At 57.9% G+C, this 25,156-nt stretch overlaps 2 protein-coding genes across 5 annotated transcripts; both read left to right on the top strand.

The window, feature by feature from the left end:
* The first annotated feature begins 2,005 nt into the window (after nucleotides 1-2,005).
* Nucleotides 2,006-16,682, top strand: CITED1 (Cbp/p300 interacting transactivator with Glu/Asp rich carboxy-terminal domain 1). Of its 3 annotated transcripts, none has more exons than XM_074277068.1 (4): nucleotides 2,006-2,048; nucleotides 2,744-2,871; nucleotides 15,499-15,590; nucleotides 16,017-16,682. In XM_074277068.1, the coding sequence occupies exon 4, from the start codon at nucleotides 16,136-16,138 to the stop codon at nucleotides 16,547-16,549; it is 414 nt and encodes a 137-aa protein (XP_074133169.1). In that variant the 5' UTR covers nucleotides 2,006-2,048; nucleotides 2,744-2,871; nucleotides 15,499-15,590; nucleotides 16,017-16,135; the 3' UTR covers nucleotides 16,550-16,682. The 3 variants fall into 3 exon arrangements, with proteins under 3 accessions (XP_074133169.1, XP_074133170.1, XP_074133171.1); XM_074277069.1 differs by lacking the exon at nucleotides 2,006-2,048 and adding an exon at nucleotides 2,417-2,500 and having other exon boundaries at nucleotides 15,512-15,590; XM_074277070.1 differs by lacking the exons at nucleotides 2,006-2,048; nucleotides 2,744-2,871 and adding an exon at nucleotides 5,317-5,427 and having other exon boundaries at nucleotides 15,512-15,590.
* Nucleotides 16,683-17,800: 1,118 nt separating this feature from the next.
* On the top strand, nucleotides 17,801-21,008 carry RPS4X (ribosomal protein S4 X-linked). Of its 2 annotated transcripts, XM_074278554.1 has the most exons (7): nucleotides 17,801-17,854; nucleotides 18,094-18,171; nucleotides 18,891-19,071; nucleotides 19,208-19,305; nucleotides 19,815-19,986; nucleotides 20,384-20,541; nucleotides 20,850-21,008. In XM_074278554.1, exons 1-7 carry the CDS (start codon nucleotides 17,852-17,854, stop codon nucleotides 20,949-20,951), a joined length of 792 nt encoding a protein of 263 aa, XP_074134655.1. In that variant the 5' UTR covers nucleotides 17,801-17,851; the 3' UTR covers nucleotides 20,952-21,008. The 2 variants fall into 2 exon arrangements, with proteins under 2 accessions (XP_074134655.1, XP_074134656.1); XM_074278555.1 differs by lacking the exons at nucleotides 17,801-17,854; nucleotides 18,094-18,171 and adding an exon at nucleotides 18,342-18,374.
* The last annotated feature ends 4,148 nt before the right edge of the window (nucleotides 21,009-25,156 follow it).

The following is a 25,156-nucleotide window of genomic DNA, read 5'->3' as shown; positions in this document are numbered from 1 at the left end:
GGACTCCCCCTGGTGCTGCCCTGAGCCCCCAGGCTGGGGCCCAGCCGAAGCAGGCGCATTTCTCTTCCCTCGCGGCCCCCCCAGACATGTGGGCAGCTCAGGTTCCTATCGTTATTTTCTCCCTCTGGGGACAAACAGTAAGAGCCGAGAGGAGCGGCGTGGTGGATGGGAAAAGAGCGGACTTTGGAGCAGGGAGACCCAGGCCCCCACTCGGCCCCTGCCCCGCATTGGCTGGGTGATTCTGGGCAAGGCCGGCGCCCTCCCGGCTGTCGGCAGCCCTGAAACATGCAGAGCACCCGGCAAATTGAGTCAGGAAAAGGGGATCCCTGCTCCGGGTTGCAGTGAAATCCCAGGTCCAGCTCTGGTCCTCAGGACAATAAACCTTCCTAGAAGCTTTGCAAGCACTTAGCATCTGTTTCTCTGTCTCTTTCTGTCTCTCTGGCTGTCTCTCTGGCTGTCTCTGTCTCTCTGTCTCTGTCCATAGGGAGCATCCTCACTGTCCAGTTGGGGATTTCTTTGGTCCTGAATCACAGTTTGCTCAGCCTGGAGCACCAGTCCACGGGTCCCTTCCGGGCTCAGCGTGCGGGGAGGGGCCCACAGTCACACGGCAGGTAAGGCAGGGTGGCAGGGCTGCCTCCAAGTCCAGCGCTCTGGCCACAAACCACCTGCCGCCTCCCCAGCTCCCAGCTCTCTCTGGGCCAGGGCCTGGGCTGCTTTGCGCCTCGGCTCCCTCCCTCGTTTCCCACGCAACCTCGGGCCACGGAGGCTAGGAATGCTCTCCCTGCATCCCCTCGGACTGGCTAGCCACAGCGGAAGTCGCAGTCAGCGAAGCCTTCCCGGAGGGGGTGACCCTGGAGCCCTTTCAGGGGAGCTGTTGGGGTGAACCAAAAACTGCTCTTAGAGTCTCGTTCCACGACTTGCACTGTGTTTGAAATGAAGGTTCGTGGCCTTCTGCTCAGGTTTAAATTTAGCTTCTCGGGGTTCGCGCCCTTCTGGGTTGTTTAACAAAGGTGATCTGGCCCTGGGAGAGCTAGAGCACCACGGGGAGAAGCTGGAAGGGGCCGGAGGCTCCAGTCCTTGCGGGGCGGGATCTCTAACCCGACGTGTAACTTGTTTAATGGGAGCCCAAAGGCCGCACAGCCCTCGAGGGCAGAGCTCGCTTTTTTGCTGGGTTTCCCTGCTGACATTCTGGCCTTGGCCCAGGTCTGAGCGATGCCCTTTGAATCAAAAGGCCACGTGACCTGTTGGCTAGAGTTAGGAGGCGAGGAAGACCTGAGTTCAGATCCCAGCTGGTTAGAGGTTGGCTTTCAGAGGGAGATCAAGCAGCCCACTTCCCTAATTTGGGGTCTCCACAGGGGCAAAGAGTGGAGAACTTGTCAGCCACGGCCTATGGCCCGGCCCGCCTCCAACACACAGTATGCAAGGGGTGTCACACACTCAGTGCCCAGGGTAACACACACACACGAGACACACTTAGTGCCCAGGGTAACACGCCTGCACACACACATGCGCGCGCGCACACACACACACACACACACACACACACACACACACACACACTGAACGTGTCCCCATCACGCATGCACACACACACGACACACTCAGTGCCCAGGGTAACACGCCTGCACACACACACACACGCGCACACACACACACACACACACACACACACACACACACACACACTGAACGTGTCCTCATCACGCAGGTCTGTCCCTCTCAGCTGAGACCCTGCTATTCCTCTGGCCACGCCAGCTCGCTAGCTCAGGGCAGTATGAGGGCCGGGGTGGTCCCGGGGCCAGGCTGGGCTCTCCCCGGCTCCGAGATTAGCGGGAGGGCGGCCGGCCAGCTGGCCAACGGGGCCCTCGTGGGAGCAGGCAGGCGGCGCTCCGGCCCCTCCCGGGCTCCCGTGGGCCGCTCTCACCCAATCCGGGATGAAAGAGCCCCGTCCCCAAGCTCGGGCCAGTCGCTCCTAGGTATAAAAGGCTGCGCTCCACGGGGCATCGCTCAGGACTGGGCAGCTACAGCCACAGCCTCCTGAGCAGGGGGTAAGGAGGGGAAGGGGGAGCATTATTGCGGCTGGGGGGGAGGAGGAAGGAAGAGAGAGAAGGAAGGGGCAGAGGAAGCAAGGAAAGAAGGAAGCAAGGAAAGAAAGAGGGAAGGGAGGGGAAAGGAAAGAGGGGAGAAAAGAAAGAGGGAAGAAAAGAAGGAAAGAGAGGGAAGGAAGGAAAAAGGAAAGAAGGGAGAGAGGAAGAAAGCCGGGGAAAGAGGGAGGGAGGGAGGGAGAGAGGGAGAGACAGAACTTCCACCCGGCTCAGCCACCGGTTAGCGCTGGAGGAAAGGATGTCGGGGAGGAGGGCGGGCGGGGGAGGCGGGGCAAGGCGGAGGGGCCAGGAGGAGCGCTAGCCGGGCAGGAGCGGGAGTGGGAGGCGAGGCAGAGAGGCGCAGAGAGGCGCACGGAAGGCCAGGAGCAGCCCGTGCGCGAGCTGCCCGATCTCCCGTAAGTGAGCCGCTCGCGCTGGCCCCGGGCTGGCAGTGCCCTCCGGGGACTTGGCACTCGGCAGGGGAGCCGCTGCCCGACGCGAGCCGGGGCCACGTGCGGCGCCGCCCGGGATCCCCTGGAGACGGGACCCCGGGGGCTGGCTCCAGCCGTCCCGGGCAGGAGGCGAGGCGGGGGCAGCCGCCCGGGGGCCGCCTAGGCCGGCCCCGCCCCCCCTCACCCGAGTCCCCTTTCCAAATCCAGGTGAGAGCTGTCGCCCGCTGCCCGGCTCGCCAGGGAGCGACCCCGCCGAGCGCCCGGCAGCGCGGCCCGCTTGACGGTCCGAGAGGCTGCGAAGCCGCTCCCTTTGAGGACGGGGAGCCTGCGGGGAGGTAAGCCGGGGCCGGCGGGGCGGGGAGAGCAGGGGAGGGAGAGGGGAGGGGAGGCGAAGGACCGGCCGCCGGACCCCCCTCGCCCCCTGCCAGCCGGCAAGTCCGGCGGCCGGCCGGTGAGCCGCACCCGCTTGGCTCCCGCGCCTCCGGCTTCCCGAGCGCTCCCTCGGCGTCTCTGCGCTCCGCGGGAGGAACGCCGAGCAAGTGCAAACGGTGTGCACGGCCCGCGGCTCCCCCCTCCCCCTCCCCCCGGTCCTCCGGCCGCCGGCCCGAGCCGAGCCGCACGTGTTTGCAAACTTGAAAAGCAACAGGACAGACGGAAAGCCCGAGACAGACAGCTCGAGAGCCGGGGAGGCCGACCGAGCGATGCCTCGGCCGCGGGGCTCGGAGGCCTGGGGGGGGAGTGGCCGCCGCGGCGCGGGCCCGGGGTTCGGGGCACGGGACGGTCAGAGCCGGGGCTCCGCGAGCCCGGACTAGATCCCTCCGAGCGAAGCCAGGCGCTCCGCCGCTTCTACCTAGGAAACCTCTTCCCGGCCTCTCGGCCCCCGCCTCCTTTTTTTTCCGAGGGGGAACGCGACAGCCTCGACTGGGCAGGAGACCTCGCTAAGGTCACTCAGCTGGGCAGAGGCCGCCGGTGGGTGGGAGCCCGGACATCCCGCCTCAGCCCGTGTCCTCGGGATCCGGCAGCGGGGGGTCCGGGGGCCCTGAGCTTGGACGGGGCCCCCAGGGGAGCTCCGCAGTCGGGCGAAGGCAGACGTTGCCTAGCGCAAACTGGCTGCTGCCCGGGGCTGGGGGGGGGAGCAGGCCCGCTCCGAGCGCTTGCGGTTCACTGTAAGGCCGCCGCCCGCCGCCCCCCCCTCGCCCCCTCCCCCCCTCCCCGCTCCTCGAGGCAGAAATCGCCGAAGTTCAGCCCTGACGTCCCGGGTTTTGACTGAGAGAGGAATCGCGTCCCGTAGAGGGGAGAGCACGCTCCGGGTCACGCAGGACTGGAACGGAGCTTCCCCCAAGGAACTTCGCAGCTGCGTGACCCTGCCTGTGCCTCTCTGCCTCTGCTGGTCTCAGTTTCCCCTTCCGTAAAACTGCGGTGCAGGCGAGAGGACTTCCCTCCCAGGTTTTCCCGGCTTCCCAACGGCACTATTTTCTGCCTGGGAAGCAGACGCCCGGGCCGCAGCAGGCGCTGGGGCTATTCCTGGGGCTCTCAGGCCTAGAGGAGGGCTGCGGTGGGGGAGGGGGAGGGGGAGAGAAGGAACGGCAGCCGGCCCGAGGCCCGCCTCACCCCGAAGCCACCCTTCCGAGGTAAGGGGCAGCCCGGGGCCTGCGCTGCAGCCCAGGCAAGCACGGCTTCCAAAGCCTCCGCGGTTCTCCGAGGTCCGGGGAGGGCGTGTGCCTCGCGCCGAGGGCCTCCAGCTCCTCCCTCCGAGGCCTTTCAGGGTCCTCTACTCTATTTGTTCGCACCCCAAGCTCCTGCTGGAAGCCGAGCGCCCCCCCTTGCAGGAGCTGATTCCCGAGCTCGGCCAGGATTCATTTGCTTAGACTTCACGTGCGCGACGTTGCGTTCGTTATTCCCAGACTCAGTTTCCCGGAACCGCAGACCCAGAGGTCGAAGGTCGGACTCGGGGTCCGATTCGTGTCCCACCGGTGGTAGCGCTCGGTGGGGCTCAGCGAACCCCCGGCGGCCTCTCCTGCCCCCCTCCCCCCGCCCCGTCAGTCCCAGGGCCTTTCCACCTGCTCTCGACATCCTAGAGCCCGGCGGGCCCCGGCCGGCTCGCGCGCGGTACCCGCGGAGCGCGAGCCTCTGCACGCAGCGGGCGCTTCCCCGGCGCGCGCTCAAGGGGACCCAACCCAAAGCCCCGGTGGGAATTCGCCTCCTCCGGAGCGCTCTCGGTCACTTCATTGTCTTTATAATTTGATCTCTTGACTTTGAGGGAATCTGGCCCCGGCGCTTCCTTTTCGCTCCCGGAGAGAGCCCACGGTTTCTCCCGGCCCCCGCTCCCACCCCCACCCTGGCAGCCAGTTCAGGAGAGCTCTGGGAGTTCGAGCCCTTGGCCCGGGCGCCTCCCCGCCGTCGGCCCCTCGGCTCGCCTTTGTGCTTGGGGGGAGGGCAGAGAAAGCTGGGAAGAGAGGAGGAAGAAGGGGTGGTTGGGTGGTCGGCGTTTCCGTCATAAGGGGGCTCGTGAGCAATGGGGAAACCTGGGGTGACCTGAGCGACTGCTGCCCCTCTCCTTCAGCGGGAGGGAGGCCCACCTTCAGCGGGGCTCGCGGGGCTCTGGCCAACCGAGGCTCACCGGAGCAGAAGCCGGCCTCTGACACCAGGGGTCGGGGCCCGGGGAGGGGGCGGAGGCGGGGGCGAGGCAAGGAGAGGGGTGGGGAGGGAAGGAGGAGGAGGAGGGTGGGGACTCGGGCTCAGCCAGAGAAAGACGTTCCTAAAGGGTCCCAGCTGCCCTCCAGTGGAGACCGCCTCTTCAGGTAGTGAGCTCCCCAGCACCAGAAACTAGATCGCCGCGAGGAGAGCCTTGTGGCTTTCTAAGAGCCACCTTTGTGGGACCGCCGCGCGAGGTAAGGACCTTCCGACTCCGACCGCTTCCCGGTGGGGTGGCGTGGGATGGATTCCGGGCCGGGGAGCTCCGCCGAGTCGGGGAATCCCTTCAAGAGAGGGCTTTCCACCGACCCAGAAGGCGAAGGCCGAGGGAGTCGCCTCGAGAGCCGCCAGAGCGGCCCCGGGCTCTACGGCCCTTTTGCCAGCAGAGCCCCATGGAGTCCAGGGCTTCCGGACTCGAATCCAGGGCTTTGCGGCCCCGTCAGGATTCCATTTCGCCGCTGGGGGCCCCGAGCCTCGCGGACTCCGCAGCTTCCTTGCCGCAGGCTTCCACAGTTTAAACGGGGCTTGGGAGCTTGGGACACCCTTGCCTTCCCTCCCATCCCTCCTGGCTGGGATGGAGAATTCCTGCCCAGGGCAACCCTCCCGCTCCTCCTCTGCTTACTTCTCTCACCTGCTTGTACTCAATGGTGGCCATCCAAGGCCATGGCCAAAAGCCCCAGGGGCTTGGGGGGGCAGCTATCGTAGCCACTTATTTTGGAAATATCTTGGAAAGGAAGGCTTCGTGGAGGGCCAGATGCATTCTGGGTGTGAGCAGCCCTAAAGTGGGCCTTGAACCCTGCAAGGACCCCTCATCAATAATCAGGGGCCTGCCCTCCCCATCTTAACAGACGCCCCTCTCCCCCCAGACTGCATCAGACTGTGGGAGATTTGGGGGCAGCAGATCCTGGGCAAAGGCCACAGGGAGTCACGGAAGCTCAGCAGCCCTAAGGCCCATCCGGGCCCCTGTTCCGAGCAGCTGTTAGCACAGTGACACTGTCCACCCTTTGATTGAACAGGCCCCTCGAACTTGGGGGCAGCTCCGTTGTTGGGAAGGTTGGCTCCACACACTGCCCCCCCCAGCCTGTTCTGCTTCATTTCTCTTGGCCCTATCACTCCTTGGCCTGCTTCTGGGGGGCCCAATTAGAGCAAGGCTGATTTCCCCCCTTCCACAAACAGCCTTGCAGACACTGGAAAACTCTGGCCAGAGCAATCTGTTGACAGATCCCCCCCCCACTTCCTTTAATCGTCTTCGGGCAGAAGCTCAGGCCCACTTTGGTAATGGCTCCGTGGCTCCCAGAAACTGATCCTCCAGGTGTGGCCCAAATAAGGCCCATCCCTGCCCTCTCTTGCCCCTCTAAGGCCCAACTGCGGGCTCTCTCACTTGCTTGTGCCAATATTCTCTCTGTGGGTCTCTGGGAGAGTGTCTCCATCTTATCAGATCTGCCCCCCCCCCCCAATCTCTTGAAGCAGCTTCTTTTGAACTCTCCCTCGGGGCATTTGTGCGCTGCCAAAATTTCCTCAGCAGGCTGTCCGGGCCTTAACGGAGCGCTGTAGAACCGAACCGAACCGGGTTGAGCCCAGAGGCCTGGGGTGCTCTCCTAAGGCCCTGCTTCCAAGGGGGATTAACCTCCTAAGGACCCTTCTCTCAGCTGGGCTCCTGGTTCCTCCTTTCCCCACCTTGTCCATTGAAGAACCTGAGCTTTCCTCAGGTGTACTTGAGCTCTAATGCTGATTTAGACTAATTAAAACCAAAAAGCTAATGAGCTTAGTCTGTAAAGAGGCTTGGAAGTCACCACTATTTATCACTGTTATTATTTTGATGGCCGTCGCTGCCCATGGCAATGGCAGCCAAATGCAGACATATGGTGCCGAGGGGAAGGAATGAAGCTCAGGACCAAAGGGAACGAAATGCTTACTGGCCTGGGGGAGCTCTTGTGCACGTTCAGAACTTGGGAACAAATGGAAGGGAGAGGCTCCCTTAAGATTCTTGCTGGTTCTTTGAGTCTGCTGATGATCTCGAGGCTCATGACACAGAACATTGCTTTCCGAAAGAGCCCACACATGCCCATGGGAAGTGAAGTGTGACAAATGGATCCGAGTTCTGGACGGGCCCGGGACCCTGTGCTCCTGAGCTCTAGCACCCCTGGCCTGGGCCTTCCCAAATGCGCCACCCACTTGCATTCAGACCCTCTGTGCCCAGCTCCTGAAACCCCTCTCCACTCCTGGGCTTGGTGATGTTATGATGAGTCCGGACCAAACTGGGTCCCCACGGTGCCCTGCCTTCTCGTTCCCCTTTCCGCTCCCTTCTGTTTATTTTCGGAGTGATTCATTGCCCCTCTTTTCCCTAGTGCTCTCCTACTATCTCCTTCCTTATCTGGGATGCCAACTGCCTGTTAGCCCTGCTTGTTCTGTCCTTTCCAGTACAAAGAACATTCTCCTTGGCAGAGAAAGCAGAAGCAGAAGAAGGGCATCGTCATCGAGCCTGGTCTGGGGTGCCAGGGCTCCCTCCTCCACGTGCCCCACCCTCACATGCCCCCCTCCCCACAAAAAGCCTCTCCTTCCTTTCCTCATTTTTTTTCTCCTTTTATAACTTGACTTTTCCTTACCGGCCTCAACCGATTCAAGGGTCTTGGCCCACCTGACGTGAGCCTTCCGGAACTGGGCCACGGTTTTGCCCTCCAAGCTTTGCTGTTGCCTGCCCCCCTTCCATGTTCTTCGGGGCTCTTTAAAGTTCTTTTCCTCTTCCTTGGATTTGCTTTCATTCTGCTGAGCTTTCTACTACTCCTGGGCTGACTTCCCCTGTTGAACTGGAGGCTGAGAGATCTGGCCTCCTCATCCTCCGAACTCTTTGACATCTGCCCTTTGAACTCGTCCTGTGTCTGTCTATATCCACCCTGACCTCTTCTTCAGTGCAAGTTCAAAGACATAAGGGGTCCTTCTCCCAAGCTGCTCCATCATTCCCACCTCAGAGTCTACAAGAGAATTGCCCTCTGTTGGTTTCTACACCTTTTCAAGGATTAATTATCATTGACAAGTTAAAACAGTTTCTAGAAAAAAAAAAAAGAGAAGCTGGGAAAATGAGGGAGGAAGGGAGAAGAGAGCCAGATTAGTTGGAAGAGCCCAATGGGTTTCACTTGGAGTCAAAGCCTCCCCTCTGTCATGGACTGCCCGCTTCTCTCCGTGGGCCTCACCTTCCCCCATCCAGAAGGGTGGCCTTGGAGCAGATGGGCTCTGAGCTAGGATTTCACATCACGTCTCCTTCCCAAGCTCCTTCTCCGTTTCCTCGGCTCTTTGTGGATTTCTTCTTGGGCCTCGTGGCCTGGATGTGGGGGCACTTCTCTCTCAGCTGCCCCAACCTTTCCTTTCAGTTCCTGTGGTCCTTGGCTTCCTCCACAGAGCAGGACTCTCCCCTTGCCTCTTCTTTCCCCGTTGTCATTATTCACACTAATTCGGGAGCCATTCTTGAGTCACCCCAAGTCCCCGGGCCCATTCTAACCAGCTGGGAGTGATATCCGAGGTCAAATCGCTTTTCACGTGTGAGGATCTCAATATCTCTTTGCCTCCGACCCACTCTTTGTGAACTTCTGTGTAGACCTCAAAGGCTCTGGGGCTTGTTGCTGTCTCCTTTTTGTGACTCTCTGGGTGTATTTCTCCTGCTGTTTTCCTTCCTACAGTGTAGTGACTGTCTGTCTAGGATGGTGGAGGTACAGAAACTGAGTTCTCTCTTTCCTTTCTTTTTTAGTTGAAAACCCTTTTGCTTTGATTTGCAACCCTCCAGAAAGCCGACAGACATTGTTAAGGGGCTGCTACGCGACGGGCCCCAGGTGAAGTGCTTGGGGTTACTAAGCAAGGCAAAAACATGGTCCTTGCCTTCAAGGACTTCATGATCTGATTGGGGAGACAACATGTTTGTGACTATGGCTGTGCAAGGGATGCGCTAGCTCTTGTGTACTTGGGTATATTAGGTGTACTCCATCCCTGGCCAGCTCTTGTGTACTTGGGTATATTAGGTGTACTCTATCCCTGGCCAGCTCTTGTGTACTTGGGTATATTAGGTGTATTCCATCCCTGGCCAGCTCTTGGGTACTTGGGTATATTAGGTGTACTCCATCCCTGGCCAGCTCTTGGGTACTTGGGTATATTAGGTGCACTCCATCCCTGGCCAGCTCTTGTGTACTTGGGTATATTAGGTGCACTCCATCCCTGGCCATGAGCTTGGTGTGTTAACACCTTGAGCTGAGATTCAGAAAGCCAAATGATATTATTAGGTGCCTTTTTTTTTTTGCTTTGATACAATCTTGCACTCTGGGGAGAAATCTGACAGGCAGAGCGGGAGGAAGGAAAGCTGGCAGGGAGAAGGGACCAACCCAGCTGTGTGACTTCTCGGTGAAATGGAGATAATAAAGACATCTACCCTCCAGGATTAATTAGTTTTCAAAGTGCTTCGAAGAGCTCAGAGGCAACAAAATATCAGCCATTGCCTTTCTTTCCCGCTACCTCGAGGAGGAGGGGTCACTGTGGCTTAAGCCAGGGGATGAAGTCAAATTGTAATTTGTGAGCCTTCTCACAGATTCTCCAAGTAGAGGGCAGGTCACCTGTGCCAGTGGTATGGAGCTATGAGGGGGAGCAAACAGACATTAGTGATGGGGTAAAGTGAGGAAGTAACCCCTGAATGTGGAAAAAGACAAGCAGGATAGTGGGGGGCCTTGATCTCAAGCTAGTGTTACTAAGGTGGCCCACCACCTACCGATGGCTAACGTGGCACCCCTTTCCCCAATTACTGCTTCCACTTGCGTGGTCTCCTAGGTTTATTCCGATGGGATAACTGAGGAGTGGGTCTCACTGGCAAGTGGAGGAGCCAGAAGCCTAGCATGCCAATCGCAGCTCTGGACTCAGTAGCCGTGTCACCTCAGGCTAGTCGTTTCCTGTCCCTTTAGCTCCAGAGCTGGGATTGCTCCTGTGATAGATACCCTGAGGTGGGGAGTGATTGGAACTTGGCCCTTTGTGCATTAGAGGAAGAAGGGAAGGCTAGGCAGAATGCTGGCCCACGGGGTCTTTAAATAGAGATCTTGGAGGAATATCCCCTGAGTTGGATGACCTCTTTGGGCCTCGGGAACAGATGAGGCCCTCTGTGATTGCACTGGGGTAGGGAACTCCAGAAGAAGAAACGACATGTCCAGATTTAGACTAGCAACTGTTCGGGATCTTCTAGAGTGGCCGGCAGGCACAGAAACATAGGTGGCAGAGGTGGGCCTGGGAGCCTGGCCTCCTCGGATTCCCCCCAGCTAGCTTAGGGCTTGGTACACGTGCACAGGGATTCCTCAGCTGATTGCTGACCTGTTATGCTGCCCATGGTTGTCGGAGCACCCGGGCCTCTGAGAGGCTGGCTGGCTTTGCGGGTGCTGGTTCGAGTTTGCACAAAGGTGGGATTTCCTTTACTCATCGGAGTTGGAGACACTGTAAACTCGGAGAGGGCTGCTGGGACCAGGTGGCCTTGGAGGTCGATCCCCCCCGCCTTCAGCCGTCAGGGCCATGACATCATCTCCTTTTATTCCACTCACCACATGGCAAGGGGGTCAGGTTCCCTTATTTGAGCAGCTTGTCACTGCTGTCGGCCTGTGCCCCAAACAAGGCCCGGGCAGGGCTTCTAATTCAAGGCTGAAAAGGCAGGCTGTTCTTGTGTCTGGCTCAGAGGCAGGGAAAGAGGTGAGCTTGCAGAAGGGGCCAACTAGCGTCCTTCCTGCAGCAGCCAAGCCCTCCTCTGGCACAGCAAAATACACCCATTGCCCTAAGTGGGGACGGATGCCCAGGGCTGCTTCATTCAGCAAATTGTGCTGGGAGCAGAGATTTGGAGGCCAGCTAGTCCAATCCCTTCCCCCTTGTACAAGAAGTCACTTGGTCACCTTGGGCCTCAGTTTCCTCACCTACAAAATGCTTAGAGAGCTAGTTGGAGTCTGTAAAAGACTTTGCAAACCTTCAAGTGCTCTGGCAATGTGAAAGGTTCCTTAGGGTTAAGTGGTGTTATTTCTTGAACTCACAATCCTCCCCCAAGGCCTCCTGGGGGCGTGGCAGTGGCCTTGTTTTTAGGTTTTCTTGTTGTTCTTTTGTTGATATCCCGGGACATTGTATCTGTTCCCAACAGTCTCTTGTAACAAAGAAGTCAGAGATGAAGAACTAGGTCAGGGACTCCCACTTCTTCATCTTCGCTGGGCACATTCTTGGTCGAGTTTGGGAGTCTGGCCACGTGGCTTCCCTTTCCCCCGCCCTCAGGTTCCTCTGGCGCTGCTCTCTTCACTCTGCGTCAATTCGTCAGGGTCCTCCCAAGCTGCTCATTGCTCGGAGTGCCATCCGTGGCGCCCCCTTCGCATGGTGGACTTTGTGGATATTTGATGAGCGCACACCCCTGGGTAAGCAGAGGCCCTTTCCTTGGAGAGGCAGGGGGATGGATGACTTGAAGGAGATTTGTGAGGTGGAGGGGGCTGGCTCTTCCTTGATCCTTAAAATCTAAGGAGGATTATTTTGGAGCCACTGGGAATAAGGGGGAGGAGGCGGGGGCTTGAGGGAGGAAGGGAAGACCATGATCTCACCAGACCAACAGGCCTTCGTTGCAAATCCCAGATTCTGCCTAGGGGAGCTAGAAGCAGAGCTGGGTTGGAGCTATGACCTGGGTAACAGAGGATCAGGGCAAAGGGGGAGTATCTGTATAAGACTTTTGCTTCTGGGAAACAAGTGATCCCAAACCCCAAGGCCCAACTTTGACCCCAAGCCTTCAAGGTTGCCTTGGGGCACAGCTCCTCCCTGAAGACCTCCAGGTCTGATTTGAACAGGGTGTGACAGCCCCTGGGAGCTGTTTGAAGCTAAAACACCAGGATGGATTTAATCTATGTTCCAACCCCACCTCAGAGCCTCCATGGGCGGTGGGTGACCCTTTCACCTCCATTTCCCGCTTTGTCAAATGAGGGAGGTGGACCAGATGACCTCAAAGGGCCTTTTTGGCTCTAGGGTTCTGATGCTGAATGTCAGAGCAGGGCCCGAGCCATTGTCATCTAGGCAGCTCTCCCCAGAGCCCCACCCTCCAGCCCCTCATAGGGATTGCTTTTTGGCCAATGGGCTGCCCAGGCCCTAAAATACATCCCCTTGTGGTCAGCCCTGTGCGGAGTCTCTCTCTGCACTTGGTACAGCTCGGTCCTCAATCCTCAGTCTCTACAGTGGAGTAAGACCAGCTAGAACTTGTGATCCACTGGCAGAGTCTTCCTGACCTCAGGCTTGTCTTCATATCTGATTTCTTGGCTCCTTCTGGGTGGGGGGACAGGAAAGAAGTCAGGAAAAAGATAGAAGTCTAGTCCAAGCCTTTGTATCTGGGCCCTTAAGACAATGGGCTTTTTTAAGGACCTCCTTTGGTCTCATTACCTCATGACCAGAGCTTTTCTCTCAAAGCATGTGTGTCTCGCCACTTAGCATAGTTTCCCATTTGCAACCTCAGTGGAGCCTCCTAGCAGCCCTAGGAGTTGTCTGTTTTTACAGAGGAGGAAAATGAGGCTCTGAAGAACCCACTTAGTCCCAAAGCTGGGAAAGCCCAGAGGTAAGATTTGAACCTAGCTAGATCTTCAGACTCCAAGGGAGGGAGGTGGGGGGAACTGCAGGGTCTAGAACAACTGTGTGGATAAATAAAATGCCAGGGAACTGGAGGAGGGAGTGAGCTCTGCCACCTGGAGAAATCTAGGAGGGCTTCAAGGAAGAGGGGGCACCTGAACTTTGAGGAAATTTTAAAACTCTTCCAAGATGGAAAGGTGGAGGCGAGGAAGCAGTGTGTCCCAGACATGAGGGCTGGCCTGGGCAAATGTCCACAGACAGGATGGCTTGTGGGGACAATTCAGCTAGCAGTTGTGGGGGGTAGGGGAGGATCTGTTGTGGTTGGCCAGTGGAAAGCTTGGATTACCTTCCCCCATTCCTCTGCTCTCTACTCCCTCCAAGTTAGGCATCAGCTCCCCAAGGACTGACTGAAGAGAAAGAGCATCAAGGAAGAATTGCCTCTATGTCGGGCGCTCTGTCAGGTTGGGGGGCCCGGCCCTGTTCTGTGCCCTCTCGTCCTGTGGGGATGCAGACCGTGTAGGAGGGCTCAGCTGCTGTGCAGCCAGGAAAGGCCGGGGGGGCTGGAGAGGGCAGGAGCAGACAGTGGCCATGCATCTTTAGCCATTGATAAAACCATATCTATTTCTGATACTGCAAGGCCTTGGCAGTGAGAACTTTGTCTCGCGGCTGCAGAGGAGGCCGGGGCAGGAGTCGGGGTGGGGAGGTGCTTTGGCAGCTGCAGGGCAGTTGGCAGGCCCTGTCACCACCAGAGCTGGGGAGGGGAGGGAGAACTGGGCTGGGCAAATAATAGGGCCCTCAGTAAGGGCCTTTTCATCCATTGGGGCAGGGAGGCTGCTGGGAGGGTCAGGACCCCAGCTGGGCCCTCACTGGGGCAAGGCAATCTTCCAACAGCTCCCTTACTGACTCTCTCCCGTTCTCCACAGTGGCCTTCTGGAAGGGTTTCTTCCTTCAGATCTCCCACAGCTTCTCCCACCTCTTCAGCTGAGAACCTTCTCCTATTTTACCGGACAAGTGGAGCCGTTCATCCTCTTCTCCCCTCTTGCGCATCTCCCCTTGTTAAGGCGTCTTCTCCTTCAGCCCCATCTCATGTGACGAGATGGCCTCCATCCCTGTCTACACTGCTTCCCAGCTGGACCCTCACTTGATCCATCTCTCCTCCCGTTTATGGCTAACCTGCATGAGAAGGGCGTCCATAACGAGGCACCTCCATTTCTTCCTGACTTCCTGTGGTCTGATTCCCAACGCCATCACCCCATCCAAACTGCTCTCTCCAAAATGACCAAGGATCCATCTCCCAGCTGCCAAAGCCAATGTGCTTTTTCTTAGTCCTCCTTGACATTTCTGCATCTTTGGACACTGTCAATCACCCTCCTGTCCCAGAGAGCCTTTTCTCTCTAGATTTTTGGGGACCCCTCCACCCCTGCCTGCTCCTCCCTCTCGGACCACACCATCTCTTTCGTTGGCTCCTCCTCAGGTCATACCCACTGGTCTTGGGTACCCTCAGGGCTCTGTCCTGGGTCCTGCTTCACTTGGGGATCCCCTTAGCTCCCATGGATTTAATAACCTTCTTAAATTGACTTCTCCAGTCCCAGTCTCTCTGGTGACCTGCAGTCTTGCATCTGCCACTGCCAATTGGACACACCAAACTGGATGTCCAGTGGACATCTTAACCAACATGACCCTTTTCTTTCCCTATAACCCCCCGCTTCCCTATCACTGTTGAGGGCAACGCCATCCTGCTAGGCCCTCAGTCTCCCCCCTTTGCTGTCAATCACTGTTGAGGGCAACGCCATCCTGCCAGCCCCTTAGCTTCTCCCCCTTCCCTGTCACTGTTGAGGGCAACACCATCTTGTCAACCCCTCAGCCTCATAACCATGGACTCAAATGGATTCCTCACTCTCACCCTCCAGCCTATCTGTTGTCTAATTTGGTCACCATTGCCTCTCACTCCACACCAGTGAGCCCAGCTTCCTGGCTGGTCCACCTCCAAGCCCCTCCATCTCTTGGCCCTGGGCCTTCTTCCTGGCTGGGCCCCCAGGCCTGGCATGCTCTCCCTTTCTGCTCCAACTACTGACCTCCCTGGCCTCCTTCAAGCCTGAGCTAAAACACCTCCTCCTGGAAGGCTTCCCTGAGCTCCCTAATGCTAGCACCTTCCTTCTTCTGCATTCTTTCCAGCTTTTGCCTTGCTTTGTAACCTGGGGCCTCAGCACACTGCCTGCTAATCATTGCTTGTTGACTTGCCAGCCTCTGCCCAGCCTTCCTTTGCTGATTCTTTCTCATTCTCTTATTCTGTCCCTCTCCACTTCAGCACCGCTGCCCTGTTTGCCGTTCCCCACATGGGACGTTCCGTCTCCTTGCCTCCACACCTTTGCAGAGCCTCCCCCGTGCCTGAAATGCCTACTTCCCTCACTTTGATCCGCCGAATCTCGACTTCCCTTCAAAGCTTGGTCCGAGCTGGGACCCTGGGAAACTCCTCCTTGGCCTTCTCGGTGCCTGCCCCGTCCCTGTCCTGCAGAAAGTCCTCTGGACCCAGACTTTGTATTTCTCTGGCCGTGCATTGCTTTGCCCCCATAGGGCGGCCGCTTTCTATGGCTCTTGCAGAGTGCCCGACACACAGTAGGTGCTTGAGGAAGAATCGGAATGTCACACTTTGAAAATTCCTTTCATGGGACTAGTTTTTCTTTGCAGGAGACCACTGCCAGACTGCCCCTCCCGTGGCCCGCCACATGCTGATGAGGGCACTGGGCTACATGGCTCCATGAAACAGGTATGTCGAGGCCCGTTTACTCCCCCTGAAACAGGAAGGCCTCTTCCTCGGGTCACCATCTGGTGAAGACGATCGCTACGGTGAACGTCCTGGGAAGACTTCGAGTGTTTAGTGACCGGTCCTAGACAGGCGGAAGCGGCTGATGGCGAGATGTGGGGTGGGGGTGGACCGTGAGTCCCCCAGTGGGGAGCACAGCTAGCTCTGGGAGTCCGCATGGGGCGAGCGGATGAAGCGGCGGTGGTCACTTGGGCCGTGCCTGCTCCCGTTGTGGCCAAAGTGATGAAAGTGGGACCCGAGTGGAAGTTCTCTCCCCGGAAAAGGGCCACCATGGGGCTCAGTGTAGACATGGAGCCCCGAGCCTGCTAGGATGTGAGCGAAGGGAGGATAGACTAGGTGTGTCCTCGACTTTTTTTCTCTGTCTCCTAGGGTTCTGGTTCCAAGAGATGAGCTCTCTCTGGTCTGTCCAAAACTGAGTATAAAAGGGTGGACAGTTCAAACTGAGTATAAAAGTTACACGGCTAGACACCTCCACTTCTCCAACAGAAATGAATGGGAACAAAAGTCCTGAAGGAACCCGTGTGGCCCCTTCAGGGATCCCACTGCCACCCGCAGAGTCCCCTTCCCCTGCGGTAACCCCCTTCAGCCTGCGCACACAGGGCCCCTTGGTGGCCAGCATGCAGCTGCAGAAGCTTAACAGTCAGTACCAGGGGGTGCCTAGCACCGAGCCCCAAGACGAGGAAATGGCCTTGCCCTCGTGGCCGATGGAGGGCGACGAGCCCGTGGAGTCAGAGACGGCCTCTATTGAGGCCTTCAACAACCTCTTCGATTTTGACCCCATAGACGAGGAGTTGCTCATGTCCCTGGTGATGGAGCTGGGCTTGGACCAAGCTGGTGAGCTACCCGAGCTCTGGCTGGACCAAGATGACCTTGACTTGTCCACCGACCTGCCCCCCAGCTAAAGTCCTGGGCATCCCAGGGGGCAGAGGGGCAGCCGTGCCCACTGTGGGTAGCGGGATGGAGATGGGCCCCAGCTTAGCTAGCCTTTTGACAAGCTCCTGTGCTCATTATCAATAAACGATTTTACCCGTGTCAGCTCTGGCCAGCCAGTTCTTTCAGCGTCTTCATGCCCTTGAAGGGGAGCCCTGGATTGGGGCTGGGGAGAAGAAGGCGAGGCCCTGGGATGCGGATGGCCAAAAAGGGAGGGGGGAGGAGAGGGGGCGGGACACATTTGGCAGCAGAAAGCACGAGCTCAGATAGGGCCCCTGTGGCTTTAGCTAAGGCTCCAGAAAGAGGCTGGGGATCAGCCTGAAGATTCAGCACAGCACAATTCAGCACCTGATCTGGGATGTCTCAAGACCCAAGAGCAAATCCGGCCTCAGATACTCTCTGCTTTTGAGACCCAGTGACTGAGTCCTTGCTCTCTATGAGCCTCAGTTTCCCCGGCATCTCTAGATGAGGGGGTGGATTTGAGGACTTCCAAGTTCCCTTTCAGCCTTCCATGTGGAATTCTGGGATCTCTTAAGGTTCCCTCCCCCATTGAGTGCAGCCTTAAACCCTAGAACCTCCCAGCCAGAGGGTTGTTTATAAGACCAAAGGGGAAGTGGGGCTCCGGCTAAGCTTCGACCCGAGCCCCAAAAGGAGGCTCGGCTGCCGGGGCACAGCTCCTGCTCCTCCTCCTGCCTCTTCCAGCCCTCTACCTTCCCATTAACGTCCACTCCCTGCAGCACCCTGAGTTTGAATCCCTACGGAGCCATAGATGCTGCAAGAGCCCAGGAGGAAGGGGCCGGGTCTGCTCTCCAGATCCCGCGGCCTCCTGGACCATCCCCAGAGAAGGGCACAAGCCAAGGCAGCCTCAGCTCTAACCTCCTTAAGGCTTCCTCCCTTGGGGCCAAGACTAGGACAGAGAAGCCAGCGCCCGAATGGGAGTGGAGGTGGGGAGAGGGGGGACCCTGCCTCGCAGAGACGGCCGTCCGCGCCCGTGCCTCACAGGCCTCGCCCTGACGGCGCCCCTCTCCTCACCTTAGGCGGGCACTTTGCCCTCCCGACGGCAGGAGGGAGGGGCTTTGGGGCCGGACCGTCCCGTAGCCCCGCCCAGTTGGCGCCGCCAGGTGCCTGGTGGCCTCCGAACAGCAGGGGGCGGCAGAGCAGTGCGCTCAGCCCTGCCGCTCGCCGGAAGGGGCGGGCCTTAACGTGCCCCAGCCCTCGCCTATTTCCTTGGTTCACCGGAAGCTGCGAGCCCTTTTCCCCGACTCGTCGCCGCGATGGTAGGTCTCCCTTCTCCACCTTGGGCCGGCCCAGCTCCAATCGTCCTCCATCCCCCGGGCTGGCGGGCCCTCAGAGCGGCCGGGCAGGGAGGGGGCGGCGGGGCCCAAGGGTGAAAGCCGCTCGGAGGCACGGGGCCGGCCCACACTACTTTCCGCATATCCCCGCCTTGGGTTCCCCGGGGGCGGAGCGCGGGAGTCTCGGGGTCCCTGCCTCCTGACCCGCTGCGGTTTGTCCGCAGGCTCGTGGACCCAAGAAACACCTGAAGCGCGTGGCCGCCCCCAAGCACTGGATGCTGGACAAGCTGACCGGCGTGTTTGTGAGTAAGCCTCGGGCACTGGGCCGGCCCGATCCGGGTCAGGGGGCCGAGGAGGAGCCCTGCCCAAACCGTTAAGTGACAGCTCTGCCGGAGGAGGTCAGAGATGGAGGAGGGAGGGTCGGCAGTGATCCTGGCCGTGGCACTTGGACGTCTGTCTCTTGATGTCAAACGTTCTTGGGGTAGCCATGAAGGCAAAGCGAAAAGTGAGTCCAAAGGGTCAAATCCGGGTTCCTTGGACGAGCCTGCCCCCAAATGCTCCAGCCTCCATCTTCCCACCTGCGCCTCCCCCCTTGCTGTCTTGTTCCACCTTCCAGCAGGGCATCTTGGGTCACCTTCAACTGACAGTTTCTGTAATAGACATAGGAGCATATGGGCGACCTGGGAGTCCAGGGCAGTTGTAGCTCCTTAGGGGGGGTACCCAAGGAAATGTGGATAACAGCACTTTTCTTTTGGGTCACCCTGGTCTAGCACTTGTAGGTGTACACACGGGACACCCAGTCTTAGAGCTGTTTTAAGCCATGAAAGCTTAATACTTCATTCAAACTTTGTGGGACTCAGAAGGACCTGAGTTCGAATCTGCTCTCAGACACTTAACACTTCCTAGCTGTGTGACCCTGGGCAAGTCACTTGACCCCAGTTGCCTCAAAAAAAGAAACAGAAGACTTTGTGAGACATTCTGTGCTCACCATGGGAGCTCAAATGTGACATTTACTCCCCAGGCTCCCAGACCATCCACAGGCCCCCACAAGCTGAGAGAGTGCCTTCCTCTCATCATCTTCCTCCGCAATCGGCTCAAGTATGCCCTGACCGGAGATGAAGTTAAGAAAATCTGCATGCAGCGGTTTATCAAGATTGACAGCAAGGTCCGCACGGACACCACCTATCCCGTTGGCTTCATGGGTGAGTAGATGGAAACCGGAGGTGGGAGTGCGGCCCGGGCTCCCCCGAATGGGGCCCCTCTCTTGCTCGTGAGGCTTCCTGTTTGTTGACAGGGTTCCCTGGCCCCCTTCTAACTGTCACAATTGGTTGAAATCAGATGTCATCAGCATCGAGAAGACTGGTGAGAATTTCCGTCTGGTTTACGATACCAAGGGCCGCTTTGCCGTTCATCGCATCACAGCTGAGGAGGCAAAGGTGAATGTGAAGCGCTCACAAGGGCCCGCCCCCCCCCCCCCCAAGTGGGGAAGGCGGACTTCCTGTCTGTGATCCAGAAGGGAGATGATTTGTAGTAGAGCTGGGGGCCAGGGGGTGCAAGGAGATGGCCGACATGGGGAGCCAGAGCTGGAGGTCAGGTTGGAATTATCTGTGGCCCTTGGGGAAGGGTGGGGATCAGGTATAGATTTAAACCTTGAGTGATTTCTAAATAAAGGGGACTGTGGGAGGGGGCCCTGGGTTGCAAGGGGTGAAGGAGGAGGAGGCAGGGAGAGGACAGAGCATGACATACTCTGATTTGGAAGAGGCATGTTAATTCCTGGCAGTTGGTCCCCATCGCCTTAAGGCCCAGGGGCCCTCGCTCTCGTGTTCTTGGGGCTCGTAGACCAAACTGGGAGGGCCTGGCCATGCTTCGTCCCAGTGAGGCGCCGAGTCTGTCATCAACACGCAGCTGGGCTTCCGATGACTCATGGTTCTTCCTGCCTCCGCAGTATAAGCTGTGCAAAGTGAGAAAGACCTTTGTGGGCACCAAGGCCATCCCCCATCTGGTGACCCATGATGCCCGCACCATCCGCTATCCCGATCCACTCATCAAAGTCAATGATACCGTTCAGATCGATCTGGAGACTGGCAAGATCACAGATTTCATCAAGTTTGATACCGGTACAGGGACACTGCATGTATCGGGGCTTGCCACCCAGCTCTTTGGGGGGTCACGGCATTAATGGGGGGGGCATCCAAAAGTGGAGTCAGGCATCTAGTTGGGAGGGTTGCCAGGCAGTGGACTATAATGCAGATTGGGGCAACAGCCAAGGAAATGGGATCCCAAATCCTCAAAGGGGAAGTGTGAGGTGTTGGGCGGGGTGGGTAACTTGAAAAAGTCCTGACTTCACATCGGTCCATTTCCTGCCCCCAACCTTCAGGTCTCTGGTGTCAAGACTTTTTAGCCTTCCCCAAAGACCTAAACTAGATTCACCTTGAGATGTGCCCCCTTACTGCCCCACGATCCCAGGTTCTGATTCTCCTCACCCCTGAAGCTCCCACTGTCCTTTCTGCCCAGGGAATCTCTGCATGGTCACCGGTGGAGCCAACTTGGGTCGGATTGGGGTGGTCACCAACAGGGAGAAACATCCAGGCTCCTTTGATGTGGTCCACGTGAAGGATGCCAACGGCAACAGCTTCGCCACCAGGCTTTCCAACATTTTCATTATTGGCAAAGTGAGTCCAGCTTGTCCTTTTTTCTCTAGCTTGGTGAGAGAAAGGCTGGGGGCCTGCCCTGAGACACTGGAGTGCTGCCCCAGAGGTTCTTGGCCAGAGAGGGGCCAGTCCTCCAGGAGATAGGTTTCAGTCCTCCAGTTGACTGCCTGGGGGTTTGAGTTGGTGGTCACTGCTGCGTGGCCCTTCTCTTTGGGCTCTGAGGGCTGGCTCGGCTTTTGGGGACACCTTCCAGATGGCTCCGATCTGGGCCTGGCCTTTGGGAGGTACAGGGTGTTTGCTGATCGCTGCCCGGTCGGATTCACCTCCAGGGTAACAAGCCTTGGATATCTCTGCCCCGAGGCAAGGGCATCCGCCTCACCATCGCTGAAGAGAGAGACAAGAGGTTGGCGGCCAAACAGTGCAACGGGTGAATGACGTCGGCACATTACCTTGTATTTTCTCTGGCCAAATAAAGATGTCACAAGGTGTTTCCTCCCGTCTGTTTTCATTTTTGCTCTCTTCCTCTAGGACGCCAGAGGAGCCGGCAGCCAGGGGTGAGCAGCCTTTGGGTTGAGAGAGAAGCGCTCCCCTTGTCTCACTGGATGGGAGCCGGCCGATTCAGGCTTTGGGGACTGGGCCAGATTTGAGGTGCACTTGCAGAATGGGGCAAGGGCTGATTTTTCTTGCATGGTCTGGAGTCCTGAATGGTCTAGTGCCTGCTGCTTCTACACCCCTGTGGGATTAATCTGGGTTTAGAATTTGCCATGGTCTTCCAGAGGGTGGGGACAAGGTTATTACTGCTCAGAACCTTGACTTAAGAGGAAAAATAGCATAAAAGTAATGTGCCCTTAAGAGATGCACTGATCACTAAGACGGCATGAGAAACAGACAATAAGTGACATGTAACAACACATAGGCACCCTTTGAGGACCCGAGTCCCGGCTATCCAGACATTGGTCCTCCTGAGCTCTGCCTCTTTCCTGTAAAGGGTTTTTATAGGCTGGGAACAAAGAAGGCCCATGCTAAATAGTCTCATTTGATCCATGCCCCTTGAGCCTGAGCAGCCTTTCTCGGCTATAGGGATGCTCTATTGGAGGAGGTCCGTCAAAGAGAATATTTGTTTATTCTTTTCAGAGGATTGTGTTTATTCCAGGGACCGGCTAGGTTTCTGGAGTTGATGGAGGCCCGCCATAAAGGATGCTTATTAATAAAGGTGCCAGGAGGATGGCCAATCAGCTGGGAATGCAATTCAAAGTTCTCATTGCCACCAGGGTGTGCCCGAGACTATGGACCAAATAGCTGGGAAATGGCATTGATTGTCAGTCAGGGTTAGAGGCCTCTGGCCACTTGAAGGGCAGGTTGAGCAATGTCCCATCTCCAAGAAGTCAACATCAGCGTGGAAGGAAATGAAGATTTGCCTGAAAAAGCCTCCCTGGGGGCTCTCATTGAGGACCCCCATTTTTCATTTTGATCATCGGCCAACCTTACTGTGGTCAATTCTTGGGCTTCCCATGGGTCCTCTGGTGCCAATAAACATGTCCTCTTCCCCTCCTCCCTAGCCTTTGGAACATCTCCCTTTGCCTGCCTTCCTCATCTGGGCCTCCGAGAGTCTTCTACTATCCCCCTACAGAAGGGAAGCTATTCCCGGTGCCAGGAAGCCTTGCCCCAAAGGTCTGCCCTGCTATGGGCTGCGTCGTTGCAAAGGGGACGGGAACAAATGTCCTAGACCCACGTGTGCCAGGCCCTTGGTTAAGTGCTGTTTTCAAACAGGACCATTGGGTGCTCACGGCAGCCCCAGCCACGGCTTGGAAGTTAAACACTTGGGCCTGACTGATGGGAAGCCAGATTGAACTTGAGGCGGAGCTTCCACCGCCGCACCTAGGGACTTCCCCTCCACATGAGGGGCGGGGGAAGCTAATCCGGAAGAGGACTTGTTCAGGTAAAGGGCCTTCCAAAACTCCTTTGGAGATTGGGATCAGCTGGGTCTTGATTGGGAGCCCAGGAATGATTTGGCCCAGATGAGTCCCGGCTGCCGATCTTCTGGAGAGCCGGCCCCTGGATTGTCGGCTTGCTCGGGAAGTCCCCGGCTCGAGCACATTTTCTTCCAGCCAGATGCCCTGGACGCTGCTCGAGGAGGCTCTCCCCATGCAGGGACTAAGGTTAGCCGAGGCGGGAGTGGAGAGAAAGGCAATGACAGTGATGGACCACACCTGAATCACTGGGGGCGGGTGAGGGGACTGGCCTGGGGTTAGTTTTCCAAGGGAACGTCACGCTATCGTTCCTAGTGTGACAGAGCAGGACAAGTGCAAGCTTGGAGCTGGGCTCTTGATCTGGTCGGGCCCCTTCCGGGCCGGGTAAAGTTGAGCAAATCATTCTTCCCTGGCTGCAGATAGCTTTGTGTGAACTCAGTTTCTCCTCCGGCTTGGTGTGAATGAGCTCAGTTCATCCCTCGGGTTCTGTCTTGAGTCGCAGGTGGATTGAAGTGAGCCACTGCTGCACCAGGTCGCCAGCCTCGTTCCCTTTGCGTCGTGGCGGGACTGGGGGCCAGGTGGCTGGCTGTGGCCGGGGATCCAGTGGATGATCTGGGTACCTTGGATGCCTGAGTAAGATCTAAGGGCTCCACGATGTGGCCTTCGTGGCTGCCGATGAAAGAGCCATAATTCCAGGTTGCCTGGGTGTCAGCCCCAGGGGTGGAGGGAAGGGCAGGCCTTAATTTATTGAGTGTCCATACCCTGCTAAGTGCGCCATAAAGAGAATCACATTTCCTTTTTAAACGATGCTGGGAGCTGGATGCTATTACGCTCTGGATTGTGTAGAACAAAAGGCCAGGACAACGTGGCTGACAAGTTTGGCCTTGACCCCACGTGGCCTCGGGGACTTGCTAGTTTAGCCGTGTGTGTGTGTGGGGGGGGGGGGGGCCTGACCCCAGAGCCATGGGGGGGGAACCTTCTCTGAGGGAGGGTCTGGTGGGGACTGGTAGCCAGGGGCGAGGGCAGCGCCCGCAGGTCCAGCACCTTGCCCACCGCCTTGGGCAGCATCTTCTAGCCTTGCAATGTGGGAGATGGATGACCATGGCCCATGGAGCAGAAGGGAAGAGCGAGGCCCAGCTCTCACCCATTACTAATAAAGATCCCGGCCAAAAGAGCCATGGGGAAATCCAAGGGGAAATGTAGTGGAGTCCGTTTTCCAGCAGAGGGAGCTAGCCAGAGGGAAGATAGCTCGCATGGCTTGCTGGAGGATGGCCCCGACATGGGGGGAGACCTGGGCAGCAGTTTTTGCAGCGGTCCAGCTGTGAGATGACGAGCGTCTGCACCAGGTCCTGGCACAGGGGAGATCTGTGGGCGAGGGAGCTGAGGATGACTCCACGAACTGAAGCCAGAGGTCTGGCCTGGGGAAAGGGGTGGAGGCCTGAAAGCTGGGCTCTGCCCAGAGGCAGGGTCCTTGAAGTTGCTGGGGCAGCCCCCGCCGCCACCCCAGTCCAGTGTACAAACGATGGGAGCAGTGGCTCTGGTGTTCATGTGGGCCTTCCAGATTTGCTAAGCATTCTCACGAAATGCCCGGGAGATACATCTTATTATTATTCCAGTTTTACAGATGAGAAACTGAGGCACAGGGTGACTCGCCTGGGATCACATAACTAGGAGGGGTTTGCAGGCAGATTCAAAGTGAAGCCTTCCCGACGCGGGGAGGGCGGGGATGGAATGATCTGACGCACAGACTGAGGAGCTGATCCCAAGGAGATCTGTCCCCCTGGGCCTTTGGGTCTCCCTGCCCTACTCCAAAAGGCCACCTTCGGGAGGGTCCTCCACTTTCTCAGTCCAACCTCATCAGCGTTCCACTGAAACGCTCTCGCCAAAGCTCCTCATGATCCCGCCAGCTCCAGAGTCCTGTTCTTAGTCCTCCCTTTCAGCAGCTCTTGGCACCGGGTCACCCTCTCTTCCTGGATCCCTCTTCCCTCTAGGTTGATGGGACACCCTTCTGTCTCTGTCCCGGTTCTCCTCCTCTCTCTCTGACCACTCCTCCTCGGTCTCCTTTGCTGGGTCCTCTTCCAGATCCTGCCCTCTAAGCACAGGGGCCCTCTGCCCTTCTCTCTATACCGTGGGGAGATCTCCTGGGCTCCCTTGGATTTAAGGACCCTCTCTGTGCTGAGGACCTACCCAGTGTGCCCCAGGATCCCCGCCCCACCCCTCCAACTGCTTCCTGGATGCCTCAAACTGAATGGCCAGTGGACATTTTCAACTCAATCCGTCCAAAACTCATTCTCTTTCCCTCTGCCCTGCCCTTTCTCCATTACCGTGGAGACCACCCTCAGCCCCCCCCCCCCAGCCTAGTCTCACCTCCTAAGCGTCATTCTAGACTCCTCACCCTCACCCCCAACATCCAAGGCCTGTGCATGGCACCTTTGGAGCAGCCCTTGGCTACACCCCCTTCCTTTGATCCCCCCCGGGCCCCTGGTTTGGATCCTGGGATTCCAGCTAGACTAGTCAATCCGGCAGCGCCGGCCTCACCTGGCCGTTCCCTGAACGAGGCCTTCTGTCTCCAGGCTCTGGGATGGCTGCTCGCCCTCTTCCGCCATGACTACTGAGCTCCCCGGCTTCCTTTGGGAACCATAATTTGCAGAAAGCTGCCGGCAGTA

Source organism: Sminthopsis crassicaudata, chromosome X (genome assembly GCF_048593235.1).
Source record: "Sminthopsis crassicaudata isolate SCR6 chromosome X, ASM4859323v1, whole genome shotgun sequence".
Taxonomy (NCBI): domain Eukaryota; kingdom Metazoa; phylum Chordata; class Mammalia; order Dasyuromorphia; family Dasyuridae; genus Sminthopsis; species Sminthopsis crassicaudata.
Note: the sequence above shows the minus strand (reverse complement) of the source record. Positions and strands in the feature narration are given on the sequence as shown.